At 40.9% G+C, this 22,017-nt stretch overlaps 1 protein-coding gene across 1 annotated transcript in view; it reads left to right on the top strand.

The window, feature by feature from the left end:
* Positions 1-18,116, top strand: part of GLP1R (glucagon-like peptide 1 receptor) — a 54,219-nt gene extending 36,103 nt beyond the window's left edge. Inside the window, exons 7-12 of the mRNA XM_010005988.1 lie at positions 3,876-3,936; positions 8,476-8,545; positions 9,257-9,345; positions 13,809-13,947; positions 14,770-14,811; positions 17,929-18,116. Coding sequence (XP_010004290.1) covers positions 3,876-3,936; positions 8,476-8,545; positions 9,257-9,345; positions 13,809-13,947; positions 14,770-14,811; positions 17,929-18,096 — 569 coding nt within the window. The 3' untranslated portion in view covers positions 18,097-18,116. The remainder of the gene's footprint in view (positions 1-3,875; positions 3,937-8,475; positions 8,546-9,256; positions 9,346-13,808; positions 13,948-14,769; positions 14,812-17,928) is intronic.
* The last annotated feature ends 3,901 nt before the right edge of the window (positions 18,117-22,017 follow it).

The raw sequence follows: 22,017 nt of genomic DNA, 5'->3' as shown, positions 1-22,017 counted from the left end.
GCCATAAAAAAAAAAAATTATTACCTTCTTCCTAACCCTCGGCAGTCAGAACTTGCTCTAAGGAAGGATACTGTGAGGGAATGAAGCTAATAAAGGGAGGAAAACTAGGTAGGTTGTCAAAAATCACCATCCTCATTGCCAGATCAATCTGACTTGGAACAGAGCCAGCAAGAAACCTTCCTTTGGAAGCCCACTAAGAACTTGGTGTAGCAACAGGATGTATTCAATGCACTAACCATTTCTTGTCTGTTTCCAAATGAAAACTGTGTTTTAGACAAGAATGTGACAACTGGTGTTGTGTCCAAACTGATTCCGGTAGAAAAAGCATCTCTAGGGAGTTTCTTTTAATTCTTTTCACTCTGTGTCTTCTGGATGTCACTCTTTCATGCTTTTCCTTTTCTAGGAAGAAAAACATTTCATCTTCTCATATCTGCAACACTTGTTCTACATCTAGTTGTATCTATTTTTCACTTTCAGTTCCTCAACACATACATCTTGAATTGATATGTCAAGCAGTAGATGAAGTCAGACCTTCCTGGGTGGTTTCTGAGGGAAAGGGGAGGACTGAGGTTCTTCCTTCTGTTGTTATTTGTGGTTTGGTTTGGGTTTTTTGTCTTATTGTCTCGCAGATTTAGCTTCTCACTATGTGTAAGTCAATGATGTCAGGTTTCACCTGAAACAGGAGCTTATACATAGTCCTGAAGTGCTGCATTCAGATGTCCCTCTTTACTGGTCTCAGGATGGCAGTGCTCTGGTCCTACAGGGACCAGTTTGCTTCAAGAGGAATCTCTAATCAGTACTTGAGGATGGGAGGAGCCTCTTTTGTTCCTCATACATCTTTCTCCACTGAAACTGCCTTTATGTGCAGTGCAAAGGTAGAAAAACAACGTATGTATGTAAGAATGAAAACTTGCTTGCACACCGAGGTAAAGAACGGAAGGCAATGTGGAATAGCACCATCTGGTGACACCTTTTATGGTAACTGCTGCTTTGTGGACTTCAGAACAACCATGAGCTATTCTGTTACCAAAATATCTCAGACCCATTCAATGGAGAGTCTGACTTCTACATGCTATTACCACGACATGGTAGCTTCCATTGGCAGCAACACGATTTGCTCTCCTCTCTGCTCATTAGGGACAGTGGAGCATTGTGAAACTGTCAGCTAAACAGTGGTTCCTGTGCAAAATTTATTACAGCTTTCTTCTCCTACCCCATGTTATTATCAATCTGGATAATGCTTTATTTTACAACTTTTTTTCTTACTATGCAGACATCTGGCAGGAGTGGAATATTTAAGTTACAGTGAAAATATATTGGTCTTGCTGCTTATTCATGCAGTGGGGTCTTAAGATGTTGATTTGGCAGTTCCATTACTTTCTCATCATCTATGATATATATTATTGCCACAACCCATAACTGAGATGCCCTGTCCCCTGTCACTTGAACTTTAATAGCTGAGCTGTCAGCATGCTTATTTCCTAGTATACTTGACAGATTTCATTATCACCATGTAGTGTTCAAAGATTTTTCATCAGTTATCAGCCTGCAAGAATTAACATGGCAGAAGGTGGTACAAGCAGGCTGTTCCAGTATTTGGCATTTTCAGCAGTGATGCAGTACAGACAAGTGGGTAAAGTTTTTTCTTGAACATCTGTTATTCTTTGGGTAGTAGCAGTAAGAGACAGAAGTGTAGGTTTGAAACTCACATGCACCAAAAAAGCTGGTGGTTGGGACTGTAATACAATGATGATTCTGTTAACGAATGGTAGTCACCCGTAGAGTTTATTCAAGGAGCTGCATACAGTTCACTTCCACTGCCTGCAGGAGACAGCCATATTTCTCTTGATTGAGGATATTTGCATTTGTGCAAGTTAATGCAGGTTAATTAGGTATCAAGATTGTAAATTAAGCTATGGAGAGCCTCAGTGATCCTTGCAAACTGCAGTTACTGCAGAGATGCTACAGACTTGCTCTTTTGCTTTTGTGAATGACTTCTACACACTTGAGGTGGATTAGGGAGTGTTCTGTCAGCTGGCATCCATGTAGAATTTGCACTGATGTTCAGAGCTTGCATGTATGTATTGCACTGTTAAGTCTTGGTGTCTCAGATTAAAATATGTACTGCTAGCATGGAAAATAATGTGACTGATGGTGTTGCAACACTAAGGCACCAGGGGCCTGCATCACAAGTAGGAACGGGCAGAGGGTGTTCAACAAGTCACCTCGTACATGCTGCTTATTAATTTGCATAATGTTTGCATAGCAGGATCCTGATGTGGTTCAACAATACCAACTTATCTCTCGCTAGGCTCTTTTGAAATGTAATACTAGTAACAGATTCTCAATTCGAGTGTCAAGTAATACAATTAAATATGGAGAAATTTCTGATGTATCCAGAAGCTGAAGATACCCACAAATCCTTATTGTTATCACTTGATATATCAGTTGCCTCCTTAGGCATACTTTGTGCTCTCAGTGTTCATGTCTTACCCTGGAACTTTCCTATTAAGGTATCTTAATTCTCAGCAAAGTCAAGAAAATAATCATTCAGACTATAATTAGTTTCTATGAATCAAAGGCTCATTTGTATTTCAAAGTGATTTGCAATGACCCTGTTCTTAATCTCATATGCTACTATCACAGCAGCACAGAGTTCTCAGTAACTTTGCTCCAAAAATATCGTGTACTCTCAGTATCAGGTACATCCATGGAATATATTCAACTGCTTGTACCATAAATCTCTCTTTAATTCATTATCTTTGCTATTATTCTAGTTATGGGTATTTTTTTCCTGCTTTTCTATTTTTTTACTGCTTAAGGAGAATAATTGGTCTTTCATGTCTGTAGTATTTAACTGTTTTGATAGTAGAGAAAGAAAACAGTACAACAAGAGGGAATGTTTTTAATGATAATACCCACTACCAGATACTGCTTGTCAATTTTCAGACTGCAAGAGATCACCAATTTCCCTGTGGCTTCTGCTGTCAGGAACTGTGTATTTGCTCTGTGCAGTGCTTACTGCTACTCACTGATGTTCTTATGGTCCCTTACCAAGTTGGTTCTTAAGAAAGTAATAAAGCACATTAAATGTTGCCCTTCCTATGCAATGTACAGACAGCATTGGACCCTGCCAAGGATGTACACAGAGGAATTAAACCATCTTGATCCATCCTTAGGCAGAAATTCCTCATCCTGCTCATTGTGTCTCAGCCTGCTCTAGGACCATGCGCAGGGCCAAGCCTCTTCTCAAGACCAGATGCATCTGCTGTCTTTGCTGCACCTGCTCAAGTCCATGCCAGTATTGCAGCCCAAAGTTGGAACTTGTCTGTGGGGGAAGCCTGAGCACACTTGCTACGTGTTATGTGCCCACACTCCCCTTTGCCGCCTGGGGTACATGGGGCTGAGTGTGCTCCAGTCCTGCTGACCTGACCTTGGTGCTGCCTGAGTACAGGGTAGCTGACCCATGGGCAGAAATGTGGATGGAAAGGTTTGGGTCAGAGTGCACTGCTCTCCTCTATAGCATGAATGTAGAAGCTACCAGAGCTTCCGAAAATTTTGTTCCCAGGGCCCCTACATGAAACTTTCCATGGAAAAGCTGGTGTAGGCTGAGTATGGGGGTGATTATCTGTTGCTGTTCATTTTTCATGCCTTTTAGAAGGTAGGTGGGGGCCCAGAGAAAATGAGTTTCATGTATTCGTTTCTTGCAGGTTAGATTCCTCCTCCCACCATGGACAGCTATCTGTGCTGGGTAGGAGCTGCAACCCTGCCACCAGTTAATTATGTTGCTCATCATTATGTTGGGGGATTTGTCCTTCTCTCTGTTTTTCCCTGTCTCTTAATGTCAGTGTCAACCTTGTCTCCTCTCTTCCCAGGTGTGCCAATGCTGTTTGTTATCCTCTGGGGAACTGTCAAGTACCTTTATGAAGATGAGGGGTGGGTTTAGTTCTCATTTTTCTAGCTATCTCATTTGTGCTGTGTGTGTGCACCAGCAGGTCATTGTTTGCTTTCCGTTCAGTGTGGTTTGCTTTGGCATTGTGCTGAAACCTCACATAATTGCTTCTGTTTTGTCTGAAGGTCTTGCATAACATTTCAGAAAGGAGCATACGTTTCTTTCTGATCAGAATTTTCTGCATGTCTGAATGAATCTATCCTTTTGCAGGTCAAGGAAAGGTATGTTTTGTTTTTCTGTACTTAGAGTATCAACAGTAGAAGTCATCATACTCAACCAAGATCGCTGCTGATACTGTGCCTTTGGCAGCAGCCTTTACAGTTATGCTTCAGAGGAAGGCAAAAACTTCCCACAGGATTCTGCCTGCAATTTGTAGTGGTTAGCTTATGCCTAGCAGCAGATGTGATAGCCTGTTCTTGTTTAACCTTCCGTTATTTAGATCTTCTTAAAATAAAGACACATTCTCTGTCTGCGTACGTTAGTCTTGCTGAAGTCAACTATACCACACACAAGACTGCTGCAAAGCTCAAAATACTTTTTGTCCACTTTGATAGTAGTGGCTGTTCTGAAAAATTGCCTTTATATATGTTTTATGTACCATTAGAGTTTTTTGGTTTTGTTTTGTTTTTAAAAAAGGGAGGAAAGTGGCTGCTTCTTAGTAAAGTGGCTGCTTCTTAGTGGAGTAGCTGCTTGGAAATATTTGGGTAGTCTTCTATGTGATTAAAGAAATAACTTAATTTCCTTTTTATTTGTAATGTACTATTTATTGGGTCTTCCTCGTAGCTTCCAAACAACCCAGCCAGCACTTTTGTAGAGTGTCCTTTTTTCTTTTTTTTCCTATTTATTTCTCTTCCCCACTCCACACACAGTCCTTTCTGGAAAGCTGCTGCAATGTGAAAATTCAGTGTAGTCAGAGCAACCCCAGACTTTTCTGGTGTTCATGAGTATTAAGAACTGGCATTTTTTTAGTGTCTTTCACAGAACTGAACCAGTTCAGTCATAGCTGCCTTTTCTGGCTTAAGCAATGCTAGGATTTTCTGACTTGGTTGACTTGATAATATTTTGTAAGAAGATTGTGACCGTGCTGAGGTATTGCAAGTTTTGTTGAAACTATCAGAATTATACAGACCATGTGGCCTGTGAGATGTTCCATGGGCGTATCTTCCCATTGGTGTATAAAATGTATTCAAAGTGTTCATGCTGAGCCTCCTGCATTATGTGGTGCTCAGAGCTGATTTATGTTTTCTATTAAAGAAAACTGTCACTCTCTGCCTTCAGCGGACCTTAAAAGGGACAATTTTGCACCTTATTGAATCTTCTAAATCTTGTATAAATATTTGTAAAATACAGCAATAAATAACCATGTGCAGCAGCTTCCCTGAAAGGCAAGATTTCTGTGCCTTGGGCAGGCATTTGCTGGAGCAGCCAGGGATATCTTTCATGCTGTTTGCCATAGTGCTGTCACCATGGGTGTGCAGCAGGCTGTAAATTTAATTTGTGACTTAACTACTTCCCTGGCTATGAGGAATAGCTGAAGTAAATGCGGTCAGGGCTGGGAATTTGAGGCAGTCCTGTGAACGTAGCCATTTGAATGAAAGACTGAAGTTTGCAAGGCTCACTTGCAGACTGGCTGCTTCTTTCCTTACATGTGTAAGCATAGACTCTTTAGAAAGCAGTTGGTGTTTTAGAAAAGTGAGCTGCTGACAGGGTTTTTGTCTAGATTACAAATAAAATTAAAGGCAAACTGTGCTTCTTAGTTATTAGACTGTGCCTAGAGACCTGATACTTAAATGTCTTAGTTTCTATCTGCAAATAATTATGGGAGCAAGACAGCCTACAACCTCTTTTAAAAATGGAGCCATTCAGCTGTACCCGCTCAAGGTAAAGAAATTGGTGTTTTAATTTTTAGAAAGAATACCAGATCAGCAAGCAAATGCAAAAACTTTCAAGTAGCATTTGTTTCACTGGACCAATTCTCATTCACACCTCTGAAGCTATTAGTTGCCAAGCATCTTCTGAGTGGTGTTAAGCAAACTGCAGTGATAGACCCCAACACAATAGATGTTGATGTATTTATCAGTGTGGCAGTCCCAGAAAGCACAGATGGACAACAAGTCACATGCCGATCTATCAGTTTTATTTTCTGGACACTTTATTTGCCTTGACACTTTAATTGGGTTGTAATGGCATTTTTATTGCACATATTTGTATAAATTTAAAAGTAGCTAAAACTGCTCTGTGCTACAGGAAGCAAATCAATATACAAAGAAATGTAGCAGAGTTAATGTTAAGAATCTCAGTCTCCACCAATATCATGAAATTTTAAAATGACCTTTGCTTCCACTGCAACTAGTCAGAAATCAGAACTCTTCTTCCAGCCATGCTGGTCTTGAAGGGGTTCAAATAAAACACATTTTAAAGGCTCCTAGTCACATGTACCAGTTAAGAAGAGATTCCAGCTCAGGTACCCTGCCTGCACACAATGCATATACCTCTTTTTGCCTCCAGAATCTAAAATACAATTAAATTGTACGTTGTGGAGCTGCTGGTTGTGATAATGTACCTGTTATATGCATTAAATTGAAATTGAAAGGAAAAATTAAATCCTGAGCTCTTGTCAGGCTTGCAGCACCTGCAAAGCAATATGGAATTGCCACAGCCAAACTGCTTCACTTTCCTCTCTCTGGTATGTGACTGCATGTGGGTGAGGTGTTGTAGCATGAATCCCTACCACATGCTACACCATTTGCTAGTTTCTCTGTAGTGAACTGTCCCATTACGAGGTTGGGAAGGGTTTACTTTCCACCAGCATCACCCAAGCTGAATCATAGAATCACCAAGGCTGGAAAAAACCTTTAAGATCATCAACTCCAGCGTATGACCTAACACCACCACATCAGCTAGACCATGGTGCTAAGTGCCACATCCAGTCTTTCCTTAAATACCTCCAGGGATGGTGACTCTACTACTTCCCTGGGCAGGCCATTCCAATGTCTGATCACCCTTGCTGTGAGGAAGTGCTTCCTAATATCCAACCTAAACCTCCCCTGGTGCAGCTTCAGGCCATGCCCTCTCACCCTGTCAGTAATTCCTGCTGAGTCTCCCCTTCTCCAGGCTGAACAACCCCAGCTCCCTCAGCCTATCCCTATAAGACTTTCCCTCTAGTCCTTTCACCAGTCTTGTTGCTCTTCTCTGGACCTGCTCCAGCACCTCAATATCCTTCTTGAAGCGAGAGGCCCAGAACTCTACACAGTACTCGAGTTTCACAGGCCTATTGAGCAACCTGAAGGAAAATTGAGCATATATATGTATTTTGACATATGAGATTTAGAGATGAAGATAAACTTTTTTTTTGTGAAGGAACCTGCATTTTCTTTAGTGCTGTTTCATAGCTTGTTTTGCAACCTGTGTAGCTCAGCAACCTGCTGGCTTTACTGATGACTGTTGCTTTTGAGTAATGCTGAGCAATATGGCAGGAGGCTAACAAAGTTATTTCATAGAAATAATAAGAATATTGTCGCTGCAGCAATAAGTAAAGTGACATTTGAACACTGCCCCAAGCCCTAGACCATTGTGCACACACATGGCCCATTATACAGTCAGAGGTGGCTGGTTGTGGCCAGGATGGGATCTAAAAGAACTGCATGTATAAAACTCCTAGTGTAAAGTTCACTTCTCACCCATGGTCTAAACCGTGGCTTTCAGGCATCACTTTTCTTGTGATTGTTCTCCAACATTGCTGAAGGACACAGGAATTTGAAAAGTGTCAATGACACTTACAGGGAGAATGAAGTATTATATTGTCTGCAGCATGTTACTTGTCAGCTGGCCAACAAAAGGTGGAAACTATTGCTTCCATCTTTGATTTTACTTATAACTTCTAAAACTCCCCTTGGGCCTGAAACCGGTACATATACACTGAAGAAACCAGAGTTTGCTGCCTTAATTGCTTTCTCCTGGTTGAAATCGGTAGGTTCTATTTGAAAATAAGGACAAATAAATAGATGACTGATCTATTGATATGAGAAGAGTAATGGTAGGTAATGGGACAAAGAATGAACAAACAGTTAAATAATAATATTTTCTGACATTGGAGACTGAAGAGTAATAAAAAATAATGCAGAAAGAAGAGGATAGGAATCAGTCAGGAAAGGTCTGACTCAGATTTCCCCTCTTCTCCTTTCAGTCACAACAAATTTGACCTTGGTTTTAATGGAGCAAATCTTCACAATTAATTGATCATAATTCATACCAAATTGTGAAGGAGAGCTAGCCATTAGTGGACAAGGAAGCCAGGAGAGTAGTATCCTGTTGGATTATGATACCTGCAGTAGCACAAAGCATTCAGTGTTTCTAAGAAGCAACTGCATCTGTTTCCATGTGAGCATGATGTGCTTTCCTGGTATCTAGTCCTCGATATTGTTTTCCATCTGCATTGCTGTGACAGAATGAAAAGCAGGAGATTTTTGTAATGTACTGAAACTTTTCCTTCCTGTCTCCTTCTTTTTGCCATCTCTTCCTAGTTGCTGGGCAAGAAATTATAACATGAATTACTGGCTGATCATCAGACTGCCCATTCTCATTGCCATTGGGGTGAGTATGGGGCATGTACAGTGAGCTGGCAGATGTCCATGAGAACAGGGCATGATACAGTACAAAGAGCAGATGTGCACATGGCTGTTCTGCATGTCCAAAGGCTAATAACCTTCGAGGGTATTGACATTTTCATTCAGAAATGTGATTTTATGAAACCAAATTGGTTTCTGTCACTGGAATTCCCAACTTGCTTTTTCTTGGTTTAATTTGGCCACGCGCTGTCAAGTTATAGTGGCAGCACGTGGTAACACAACAGCAATCTAGTTAACTCTCCTGTGTGCAGAAAGCTATGGCATGTAGTACAGGGAGGCAGAAGATAATATTCCAGGTACTGGGCTACAAAAGAGCGACAAATTGTGTGACGTTGTGGAAAAAATTATACATTCTGCAGCCACAATACTGTGTCAGTCTCAGGCCTCCAGACAAGGCAAATGGGACAGCCCATACCTTTACTGTGTCCCACTCCCCAGAGATTAAGGTAAGCTCCCCTTGCTTTGTTTAGTGAACTTCCTGTATTTTCAAAGATAATTTGTGCATTCACAGAGGATATATTTAGAGCACAGCTCCTTAGGAAGGAGTTGAGTTCCATGGAATTCTTCAGCTGCAGAGTAGCAGGATGCACAGGGACCTACACACACATACACAATGCAACACTTATGCAAATGTGTTTCTTGATGATGATATAAAATCCTTCTTTTATTTCTCCAGGTAAATTTCCTGATCTTTATCAGAGTTATATGCATCATCATCTCCAAACTACAGGCTAATTTGATGTGCAAAACTGACATAAAATGCAGGTATGTAATATGGTGGTCTCACACTTTTTGTGCCCATCCAAATCGAAGTAGACAAGAAGGTGCATGAAAAAAGTTGATTGACAAAGGTAGTTAAAGATTACAGGCCCTTAGTACTGCCCAGATGTGGTGTCACCCATTGATATGACTGCTTGGACAATCAGTCCCCAGAAAAGTCTCCTGAAACCAGGGCAGGGTTGGAAGCATGTGCTGTGAGGAGGGGCTAAACTTTGGCCTTGTCAGGTTTGGAGAAAAGGAGGCTGATGGGCAAACTCATTGCTGTCAGTAGCTTCCTGAGGAGATGAGGTGGAGAGGGAGGTGCCGAGCTCTTCTCTTTGGTATCCAGTGATACACATGGGAAAGATTCAAATCTGTGGCAGGGAATGTTTAGACAGCACATTAGGAAGCATTTCTTTACGAAGAAGGTGATCAAACACTGGAAAAGGCCTTCTGGAGAGGTGGTCAAGGCCCTAAACATGTCAGTGTTTAAGATGCATTTGGACAATGCGCTTAACATACTTTGAGTTTTGGTCAGCCCTCAAGTGGTCAAGAAGTACATATAGATCTGTTGGAGAGGGTCCAGAGAAAGGCCACCAAGAAGATCAAAGGCCTGGAGCACCTCTGCTGTGAAGACAAGCTGAGAGAGTTGGGGCTGTTCAGTCTAGAGAAGAGAAGGCTCTGGGGAGACCTTATAGTGGCCTTCCAGTACACTGAAGGGGCTACAGGAAAGCTGGGGAGGGGCTTTACATCAGAGAAGATAGTGATAGGACAAGGGGTAATGGTTTTAAACAGAGATAGGGGAGATTTAATTAGATATTAGGAAGAAATTCTTCACTACAAGGGTGGTGAGGAACTAGAATGGGTTGCCCAGGGAGGTTGTTGATGCCCCATCCCTGGACGTTTTCAAGGCCAGGTTGGACGAGGTTTTGTGCAACCTGGTCTAGTGGTAGGGGTCCCTGCTCATGGCAGGGAAGTTGGACCTTGGTGATCTTTAAGGTCCCTTCCAACCTTAATGATTCTATGATTCTAAGTTGAGCTAGATGATCATTGTAGGTCCCTTCCAACTGAAATAGTCTGTCCTATCCTAATTTGAAAAAAATGAATCATAGATAAAAAGCTCAAGACAGGGGTCATTTTGAGTGTTGCTTTTTGTTCTTCTTGCAAGTTAGTATTGGAACAAATTTTAAATCTTGAATGCATAGGATGTTTCAAAAGAGATGTCATGGTTGTCACAGAAATGCTTAGTTTTTATTTTGTAGGCTGTCTGTGTTTATATTCCTCCCATTATTTAATCACCTTGATAAGATTCATGGTCACAGCCTTCACTTCTAAATCTTGAAGAATAGTTTTGTATTGAAGTCTGAAAAATAATGTAGAAATAACAAGTTCACTGTTGTATAGACCAGTGTAGAGCTACATGCTGTGGTAGCTGGACTCCTATTGGCAGTTGACTTAGCTAGTTTGAAGTGGTGTATCTCAATACTGCAGCCTTCTAAGCTAGACACAGCATGTATTTTGGTGCATTCTCATCAGAGTAGAGAGTTGCCTTGTATGTTGCCTAACTTTGCCTAACTTCTTTACTTCACATGTTTAGAGCTCAAAGCAGAGAAAGGGAATAATTTTAATGAACTGTAGGCTTTGATTTCATGCCTACTTTGGAAGGGGGTTTAGGGAAGGGTGTATTTTCTGATTCTGATGGCTTGAAGCCATTTAAAATTCTGACTGAATTTATTCTGTAAAGGGAGAAAGCCCTTGTCCTCATGACTTCTGCAAGCAGCAGAAAGGTTTGATGCAGGTGAACCATTTCTCAGAGGTGCATTTACATTCATTTCCTCATGTTGCATGTTCAGGTATTGGCTGTGTAAACAGAAAAGCTTTATCAGAAAAGGATTTACCCAGCAACAGAGCCTTCTTCACTGATGATGACTGTAGTCTTGGTGGTTTGACCAGATATTGGTGGTTATAGCCAGCAACTTTGTGAAAGTCTTTTATCCAAGACAGTTCAGTTCATTGGTATATTTCTGATGATAACAGGCCCAGTAGTCAGAGATTCCTGTATGAGAAATTTTTTTCCTCCCTTATTTTCTGCTCAAAGGGACTGGAAAAACATTTTGGGTGAAGACAGAATTGCTATGTTAGAATATGTTATTGTAAACAAGGGCCAGTCTAGTTACCCTAGAAAGTCACTAGCTTAGATATATTTGTGGATAGAAAGGAGAAAAGTGGTTTTGCTCTCTGGCTAATCTTTCCTTCGCTTCTCTTCTGTTTCCCATTAATTTGATTAAGAGAGAGCTCACTGCTCAGTAAGGCAGTAAAACCCTTCTCTATAGAGTTGGAGTTGCAAAGAAACTTCTTTCTTGTCCATGGAAGAGGTTTTCTTTAAGGAGGTCTTAATTACCCAGCGAGCCTTTTCATAGCACTCTGCATGACTCCCTGTTGAAGGCAGAGCTCTTCAAGTAAACCATCTAGAACAATTCACTTTCATTAAATGAGCTAGAGAATTGCTGTATGCATATATAGCTCCCTTATTTTAACCAGGCAGTGTCTACAGAGCCAATTCAGCATCAGCATCCTGCTTTTACCTCTATCTCAGGCAGGTGGTGGTGGAGCAGAGCCTCCATCACAAGAATAACTAGTAAACTGTTCATTTAAACAAGCTTCCTATCCCCTAATGCAATGGTCTGCCTAGAACCACTAGAGATCTGCATTTCTGTTTACCTGCATGTATAAACTGATTTCAGTAGTTGCTTTGATTCACTGTCCCTTGGTGGTTGTGTATCAAGGACATTGGCAGGCCAGTGGGTGGGCTTAGAGGAGCCTTGCACTTGGTATTTAGTAAACCCATGCAGCAGTACAGGATTGGCACTGCCTGGGGCAAAAGCAACTTAACAGTAGACCCAGGGGTGCTGGAGGACAACAGGTTGAACCTGATTTATCAGTCCATCTTTGTGACAGCATAGGGTGACTGCATACTGTGCTGCACTAGCAAAAACATCATCAGAAGGTCGAGGAATGTGGCCAATCCCCTGCATTCAGCACTTGTGAGACTTTTGGTGTCCAGGTTGAGGCTCTCCAGTACAGAAAGACATAGTATTGTGTCCCTCCACCCCTATGGGACTTGCATCAATTTTGCACCAAGCTCATTCAGGGGCTAGACCAGGTGACATGGAATTCAGTGCTGAAAACTAGGTTTATTCAGGCTGGAGAACAGAAGACTAAGCAAGAGTTTATTTGCAGTCTTCTGTTTCCTAATAGTGGTTATTCAGAAGATGGAGCTAGGGTCTTTTCAGAGGTGCACAGTGAAAGGGCAAGGGGCACAGGTTACAAGTTACAGCAAGAGAAATTCCAATTGCATGTCAGAGTTGAAAAAAACCCGTACAGTAAGAGTGGTCTTGATGTTGAAAGAGAGGCCGAGAGGGGCTGTGAAGGACCTTGGAGATAGTTAAAACTTGGCTGGCCACAGCCCTGGGTAGCCTGCTGTGAACTGGAGTTGGACCAGAGACTTCCAAAGGTCCCTTCCGACCTAAACGATTACATGATTCAAAATAGCAGCCAAAAGCTCTAGGGCACACCGGATCTACTAAGTGCTGACAGCCCTGCTAGCTGTGCGATTTTTTATCTACTGAATTGTCTCAAGACAGGTTGTTGTGAGATGTTAATAGGTTCTGTGGCACAGGATAGCCCTATAAACTCCTATGTGAGGCTCAGGCATTTTTCATTGTCCTGTTGGGTGGCTAGCCTGCATGTCTATCAAGAGAGAGCTAAGGATCATTCTTGGAATGTTTTCCTGTTGATATATCCCTGAGCATTGCTCTCTCACAGGCAAAAAATATTCTATTTCAGGCTGGTATGTCTTTTTTCCTTTGGTAGATAAGTTTTTGAACTTGCCATTTAAAACATGGAGTCATCACTCATTTTAAGACAGTTTAACTGCTTATATAAAGTGTTCTGCTGTTATGGTTAGTTACAATGTTTTGAAGATTTAACACACAGAGGTGGGAAGGAATAGCAAGTGCTCTTCCCTTTGCCAAGGTATTTTTAAAGGATTCTTTACTGATAGATTATTTCTTTCAGACCATCAACAAGGCAGGTTTTGGTCATCTTTCCCACATACACATGGGGAAAAGGATACACAAGAAGACATCTCAGGTACAAGAAAGCACATGGCCTCCTCCTGAGTTTGGGAAAAGATTTTCCAGGTGAAACACAGCCAGTAGCTGAATATGCAGTTTTGCTCTCAACTGGAAATGGTCTGCAGTGGAGTGGCAGGGGCAGTTAAATGTTGAAACCTACTAAAGTTATTTTGAGGCTTTTTTTTCCTGCAGCGTCTGGAGGAGGACGCTGTGACACAAAGGGGTGCAGTAACTTACCAAAGTTGACAGTGTGTCAGAAGACCGCAGGAACAGTGACTCCCAGTGATCATATCTACTCACTGGCATTGTTTTTTCCTTTCTTTGTGATCATAGGCTGGCCAAATCTACATTGACTCTGATCCCACTGCTGGGGACCCATGAAGTCATCTTTGCCTTTATTACTGATGAGCATGCCAGAGGGATGCTGCGCTTTGTGAAGCTTTTTACTGAACTCTCCTTTGCTTCTTTCCAGGTAATGCTCACACTGCACTCATGTGGATAAAAGATTTTATTTTTTTTACTGTTGTTTGGGGTCCTGCTTTTTCTCTCATACGTTGCATGTTCCCTGTTCTTTATATTTCTCAGCTTAGCACAGAATATTAGGGGATGGGAAAGTATGAGGAGTAATTTTTACTAGCCAGATTAAATGTTAATGTCACATACTCTTATTTTCAATGTCTTAAATTCTGCTTCCAGTGGGACACCTCAAGGCAATAGTGAAATTGTCTCTGATTTCCTGTTAATTATATAATGGCGTTGCTGAAAGCAATTTTTTTGCTTTCTCCAGTGTTTTTGATACTGCTTGGAAAATCTTTGCTGTGAGAGATAGCTGTCTACAGCTGTAACTGCATGTGAGAAGGATGTAGGTTTACTGTGATTTTTATTTAGCTATTGCCTTAGGTTAAAGCCATTTCAAAAAAGTCTCCTTGTCTGAGGGAATCATTATTCTAGTTTCCCTGCTCACCTGCTCATTCCTTGTTTATCAAGCACAGAGCTGTATTTAAGAACACTGAATTTTCAGTTATGGAGTGTTTAGAACTTGAAACCAGGTAAGGAAAAAGATGGGGAAAAAGAACAGGAAGAAAACAGTAACTCCTTTTCCCTAAGATCGTGTGCTTTGACATACAGTTTGCTCAAACCTCTGCCATCAGAGCTGACAGAGACACAGATTGTCTCCATCTTTCAGTCTTGGATGGGACATGCCTGTGTGGAGCCTCTAGCCCTCTGCAAGTTTGTTTGGCAAAGCAAGGGAACTGCTCTGCTCACTGCTCTTCTTTTTTTTTTTTTATTTCAGGGACTGATGGTTGCAATTCTCTACTGTTTCATCAATAATGAGGTAAGAGAGACACTAGTTGTTCCAATTTGCCTTATCAGCATCCAGTATAAGAAAGGAAATTGAAAATGGTCTTGAACTGCTAAATTGTCCTTGTTCAGGGCTTTTACTTTTTTACACACCCTTTTCTGCACAGCTACACAAGATAACTTCTCAGACAAATGGTGTTGGAAGGAATTCAGGCAGTATAATTTACATCCACTATATGTACACATGAAATCTTGCAAGTTGTCTTGCTCACAATTGTACAGTTTGCTCTGCTGGAGCACTTATTTTATTAAGAATTATAGCTGCTCTTCTTAATATGTCTCATAGTGCTTTTTATTTGCTTGTTTTAGTGAATGTGGAAGTAGAGCCTGTTTTATTCTGAGAACTCAGCTGGCTGGTGAGGCTGGGATGCCCTCTCGGTTAATGCTCGTACAGTTTGGTCTAATTTGCTTTCCCTGTGGTCCAGCTACTTGAAGACATCATCATAGTGAGCTCTTCCACAGGCCCAGAAGAAATGTAGCCAGGGCTTTGACTTAATTGATTGCAAGGACCATTTTCTGCAACTTCTGCTGAATCCCAGCCTTGTTGGGGGAAAAGTGTATTGCAGTGTTTCAGTACTGCAGGAATCTCATGCTACCTTCTAAGTGACGATTAGTACGCATTCAGCAGCCAGGTTTGCAAGGGAAGCAAACACCACTAATTTGGTAGCACATTGTTAAGTTTACCACATATCAATGTGTTTTACACTCATGCTAAATCAACTTTTAAACATGGCATGCTGACTTATTGAGAGTTGGACCTCACCAAGGAATTGGAATCAATGGAAAAATGTTCTACTTGTGTAGCCAGGCTGGAATCAACAGAAAAGCAGCAGGCATCCTGAGTGAAGCCCTGCATGAGGCTGTTGACTTTGTAACTTGTGGGTAAGATTTTGTTTAAGCGAATGTGTTAATTGTGCTGCTTATGAAAGTCAGAGGTGGGTAGCAGCAGGCTTTGCTCAAGCATGAATTTAGAGAATATTTGTTTCAAATCTCTTGTACAGCTTTACAGGTGTACTTTAATCCTGAAATGCAGCACCGTCTGCTGCTGCATCATGTATTTCCTTTGATTCACATCCCCTGTGCAGCTGCAGCCAGACCTCTGAGTAATGCCCAATAATTTCCTTTATGTAATACACAGGCAAAGTTTCACCATAGCCTAAACTTTATTACAAACCCTAAAGCAGGCTGGTTTATTTCATGTGAGGGAACTTACTGTGAAGTAGCGTCTCTGCATTTCTAAGAGGTCCTCCAAATCTCTTGTTGCTATAGGTCTCTTGCCTTTGTAATATAAGTAATGAAATCTAACCACCAGAAAGCTGACAGACAATCTAGGATGAATTGTTTGTTCCAACTCTTTTTTAAAAGAAGGGAGAAAGATTTTGTCAAGTGCAGTCATCACCATCCATAAAATAAGACCATGTGAAGTTTTATTAGGTCAAGTCTCTTCTATTTATTTTCTAAGCCATATGAGAACTTTTTGCTAAACTACATGTTAAACTGTTTTTCTTCTGACAGACTATAAGTGCCCAAAGACTATCCCTGTTTGCATTATGGTCCATATTTTAATTTTTGTCTGTCACTCACTGACTCCTTTTCTTTTTCTTCAACCATACAAAATGAAAGGTTTTTTGCAAATCTTGGTGCCAGTTCAAGAGTAGAAATTAAGCCAGAAGTGATACTAATGTCCTTCTCTGGTACCCACTTATGGAAAAACATTAAAATATGTTCACATTTCAGTCATATCTCACCTGAAAGATTCTGGATTTTCTGATATTGCTCTGAAGCCAACAGCAGGATCTCATCAAGTTGCATGTTATCACCAATGTTCTTTGCAAAGTGACCTGGGCTTAATATGACCAGTTTTTCTGCAGCTAGTGTTGCTTTCTGTAAGAAATATTCTAAACCACAGAGATGCTGCCTCTTTCCACCAGAATTAGCTTAAGCTGGTTCAGGATTCATTCTCTGTAGTCTCATCTCTTCTTTTTCCCTCCTTCCTATCACAATGCATGTCCACTTCACCCTAGGTTTCAGCAGCCTGGGTATGATGACAAGCCTGTGCTGGAACTGCCATCAATCTGTTTAGTCTCTTGGTGGTCAGTACCAGACCCTAAAAAACAACAAAAAGGAACTTTCCAGAGAAGGCTTACTTGAGTCACCTACCTGTTAGTGAACTTACTTCCAGGCTGAAGTACATACTGTAATTAATTGATTACTGTAGTTGCACTCCTGCCTGTTTCTAGAGTTAAAAAGGTCCAATTTTATGTCCTCTGCCTTATGTGTTAAAAGCTAATGGAGATTCTTACTGCAGTCAAATGGCAACAACTTTGCCCATGGAACAGGAAGATCTAAATTCTGTCTTGCTTAGCAGTTACAAGACTGCGGATAAGCTTCCAAATGATTACAAAGGTTACCCAGCTTAACCCAGAACAAGTGACTGGATAAGCATATTTTATAGTTTTAAAAAGAGCTAGTATCTGGAATGCAATATTGTAATTGATACTTTAAAACAGGGAGGGAAGAGGTGCAGAGAAGTACAGTCTTTGACTTGCTTGACTGTTGTTTTTTCAATTCCAAGTACATCTTAATTTTTGTAGGGAATAAAAAACCTGGAAATATTCAAGAAACAAAAATAATCCAATACATAATACTGTTTAAATCAAATCAGAAGTCAAAACAGAACTCTTAAGAATACCGTTGGTGACAGCATTGAAGAAGAAGCCAGACTTTTCAGTCATTTCATGGCTGATAAGCAAAATGAACTTAATTGTTAGTACTGGTAGAGCATTCAGTACTGCAGCTGAATACAATTTAAAATAAAATAATGAAGATTAGATTTCTTAGTGCATAAAAGATCCTTAGTTCTACAAGTAAAAGTGAATGCTGTCATTATTTTAAATATGAAATACCCTACAAAGGACTAATGAGATAACTGGATAATTTGAAGCAGTAATATTGCAAGTTGAAAGCCTTGGCAGCTTTTTTTCAGTAGTATGATATTTTTATTTTTTTCCTTTTGCTTGTCTAATGGAGTATTTTAAAGACCTAATTAGTTCTACATTAATTTATTTGTTTTCCTCTTTGCTTCTGTTAGGTTCAGATGGAGTTTCGGAAAAGCTGGGAGCGCTGGAGGTTGGAACATTTGTATGTCCAGAGAGACAGCAGTATGAAACCTCTGAAGTGTCCGGCCAACAGCATCAGCAGTGGAGGCACAGTAGGCAGCAGTGTCTATCCTGCCACTTGTCAGGCCACATTCAGCTAGGATTTCTGCAGGTGAATCAGTGTAAGAACAGTGAACTGTATAATATGCCTGAAAACCCTCAAATACCCAAGCAAGCGGCTTAAGTGTGCCATCTCCAGCAAGAAACTTAAGCATCTGCTGCTCATCGCCTGCAGGCTGTTGGACAAAGGTTTCTAGGGAAAGCAATCTGCTAATGTAATCAACATATCAGAGGAAAAATTCATCACATCTAAAGTGAGTTAAGAGAGTTTCTTTCTATTTGCACACAAGGCCTCCAGCTGTCCAAAACTTAAGCATAGCATTGATCCAGTCTGAAACCACAGGGTCAATGGCTTATTACTATTGAGTGGGCGAGCTGAGTGATCAACTGATTAAATTACAAGGATACAGAATATGATTGTTGCCAAAAGATGCATGTAGACTTTTATGGGGATAAGGTGCTATTACCAGTTTTAGAAAAAAAGAACTTGGTGGGACACAACTTGTGTTTTAGGGAAGAATCAGTTTTGTAGTAAGAATTTCCCAAAGCTAAAGTTAAAAACATGCTTACCTGTTTTCTGGGTAGGTGAAAATCAGCATCCTGAAGATGTATCAATGCAGCAGGTAGTGTGGTGTATGTTCCTGAGTGCTCTTTTTAAGCTTCACTTGGAGAGAAAAGAAAAAAACAAAACAAAAACCAAACACCAGTATCTGGTAGGGGCTTCTTCTGCTATTAATAGGTGCATGTTATCTCTATCAACACGGGTGGGAATATCCCCTGAATGCTCAGCTCTTCTGTGTTCAGATGGTGGTACTCATGCTCTCCAGATGGCACACAGGTGATAACAGGGACAGGAGAATGAGTTGTGCTGCAGGAGGACATTTCCTTCCTCAGCTACACTTAGCTCCTTCAGGGTGCAAACATGCAGAAGTCAGCTTGTGGCCACAGCTGGCCATAGCAAGGTTGGACAGTTGAAGGCCATGGTTCCCTGCTGTTTCCCTTCCAGCCGTGTTATCAGCGGGGTTCGAACAGTCCCCCCCAAAACACCACCCTAAACCCAGCGGGATTTTGTCTGTTTGAAACTGCGGAGGCTCTTGCAGTGATGAACTGTACGCTGCTAATTATGTTACCCTCCCTGCTGTTCACAAGTGCTGCTGGGGAAATCCAGATGTACTTTTACAAGCAGGATGTGATCCATAGCATCACCTAATAACAAGCTTTACATGTCTTTGCTCAGCTGTTATGCAAGCTCCCTTTACAATAAAGTGGCAAGGTGCCAAAGACAAGCTCTGAGAATATCCCTGTCCATAGACTATTTGGAATAAGTAACTTCCATGGCATAGCAGATAGACTCAACTCAGCAGAGATTAAAAAACCAAACCAAACCCCCCCACACAAAACAACCAAAAACCAAGCTAAACAATCAAAAAACCCAACCATGACAAAAAACCCAACCAAGAAACAAAAATCTCATTTTCAAGTCTCTCTTTGCACTTGCATTCACACCCCCCCATTGCCAAGAAAGAGAACTGGCTATTCAGGGATGTAATTGAGCATCTTTCCTGCCTGAAGCTAGATTGCTTTGCATGGGATTATTTAATCATTGTCTTAGAATCCAAATTGCCAACAGGGTGGATTAGTTTTGCAATCATCAGGTTAGAATTAAATTAGAGGGGATGGGTTACCTTCTTCTGCTATAATACTTGTAACTGAGCTTGGGGGGGGGGGGAATGAATCAGAGATGTTTGTAGAAATCCACCACAGTTCTCAGGCTGGCTTATGTACACTTAGCATGCTGGCTTCTCCACAGGCCATTTCCATGCCTTCCCTTCTGAATATCCATTGCAGAGCTGACCTTGGAATTAAACACCTCAGGTTCTTCTGTAAATTTAATAGCTAGCGTCAGTGTCGTGTGTCCACCAACACCAATACCTGCACACTATGTGCGTATGTTAACTCCTGGCCTGCAATTTAATTAAATAGCTTCCTGTAGGTAGAGAGTATGCTTGGTGTTTCTATATCTACCCTTAAGTGCTCTGGATAGGAAAAGACTGATAAAGTTAGTCACTGAAAAGGCAGCATGATGACAGAAGAAATTTACAGCTGTATGATAGTGCACACTAGAGGGAATAATTTCACTCATGAATATTCAAGAGTGGGTGCTAGTTTTTCAGGGCCCTGCTTATTTGTGTGCAAACCTGGAAAAAAAGTTTCTGCCACTTGCACAGCTCTTAGCAAGGTGATTGTTCCTGCTGTGAGAGTAGAAGTTATGGAAGTGTTTTAACTCACTATTATGCTGGAAAAAGATATTTAACAAATGAAAGAGGACAGACATAGGAATAGTGTTTACATGTGTGGTAACAAACCTGTACTCTGTTGCTGTCACAAGATCCTTTCAACAGTTGGACATGCTTTTTAAGTTATTAGGCTCTTCTTGCCCCTCCTAGTCACTTCAGAACTGAGGTCTTTGGGCCCACAAGAATAGCTCCACAAGATGTCAAAACTTACTTTGGTAACTTCTGCTTTCTTAGAAAAAGAGAAAATTAGGATGACAAAGTGAGATCTTAGCCAAGAAGAGGGTTGTGGTGGATTTTTCCCCCCCCCCTCTGATTAAGCTCTCACTTCTTCAAACCTTTTTAAATTCCCTCAAAGTACTGAGAGGACAACTTAACTGCCACCAAAGCAGAATTACAGTGTGTTTTGAGAAATACTTTCAGCAAGGCCTAAACATCAGTTTCTCCATCATACTTTACCTACTTCAGTAGGAATAGTGTGAATTTTTATTTCTTGTGCCTTTCAGTTTCATGCTCACTTATTGTGGTAACTTGTCTCATGAAGCATTAGTCTATAAATTCACTTGGACATAATGGAACTAGTGTTTCTAACAAAATGAACCTTTATTTTCAGCATTGCTGCTATAAAGTTTTATAATTTCATTGACATTGCCTTATATTTAATATTTATTTGCATGTTATTTCCTTGTTTTAAAAAACAACCCCAGAATCAAACTGTACAAGATGTCAGATTATCAACTCCCCATAAGCACCAAGCTGATTATTATTTTTATCCTTGTGAATAAAGTTTCAACTCAAAATTCTGTCGCTTCCTGGTGTATTTACTTCAGGTATCACCTGATTACATTACTTCTCAATGTAAGAATGAAAAGACACACAGCTCGTGGTTCTTCCATGGAAACCCAGCTTTGTATTTGCAGCTGTGTCCACCACAAGGAGGCCTTTGAACCCGAAGAGGCTGTATTAATCAAAATGCAGAATGTTATTTGTAGAGTCAGAAGGAATCAGTGGGGATAGTTGAGAACTTTGAGGGGTTTTTACCAGAGGATAGTGGAGTATGTGAAAATCAAAAAATTCTGTGCTCAGCTTTAAATGGTACCATTTGGAATTTATCCAAGAGACCAATATATAAACTAAGAGAATGCTGTACAGAGCTACCAAGAGATCCGTAGCAGTGTTAAACATATTGGAATCATACAATGTGTTGGGTTGGAAGGAACCTTTAAAGGTCACCTAGTCCAACCCCCGTTTATTATAAAACACAGTATTAATTGTGCTTTATTAACCTCTTACAAACCCAGTTAAATCCAAAGCAACACTTCCTTTAGTTTCCTCAACCTGTGATGAAACCTGTGGTAGGTCAAGCCTGAAGGCTTTGTGTCACTTAAAATTAGAAAAGGCGTAATGGAACACGAATTGGAAGACCACTTTCTGACTTTCCTTCTCCTTACTCAGAGGCATGAATTCTACCAGCTGCTCTTCACTATGACTTAATGATTTGTTTTAATGCAGTGCCATATATATTAAAGATACGGACGGATTGTACACAAGTACAGCAGACAGTCTGTAGGATGATGGTGAGAAGTGGCATCAGCTCTGCTGGAGTGGAAGGACTGAATCCAAGGACAGGACAGATCCCCTTCCATCTGAGGGCCTCTTGCATTCCCG

Source organism: Chaetura pelagica, unplaced genomic scaffold (genome assembly GCF_000747805.2).
Source record: "Chaetura pelagica isolate M959 unplaced genomic scaffold, ChaPel_1.0 scaffold271, whole genome shotgun sequence".
Lineage (NCBI taxonomy): Eukaryota > Metazoa > Chordata > Aves > Apodiformes > Apodidae > Chaetura > Chaetura pelagica.
The sequence above is the reverse complement of the archived record's forward strand: the minus strand, read 5'-3'. Positions and strand labels throughout refer to the sequence as shown.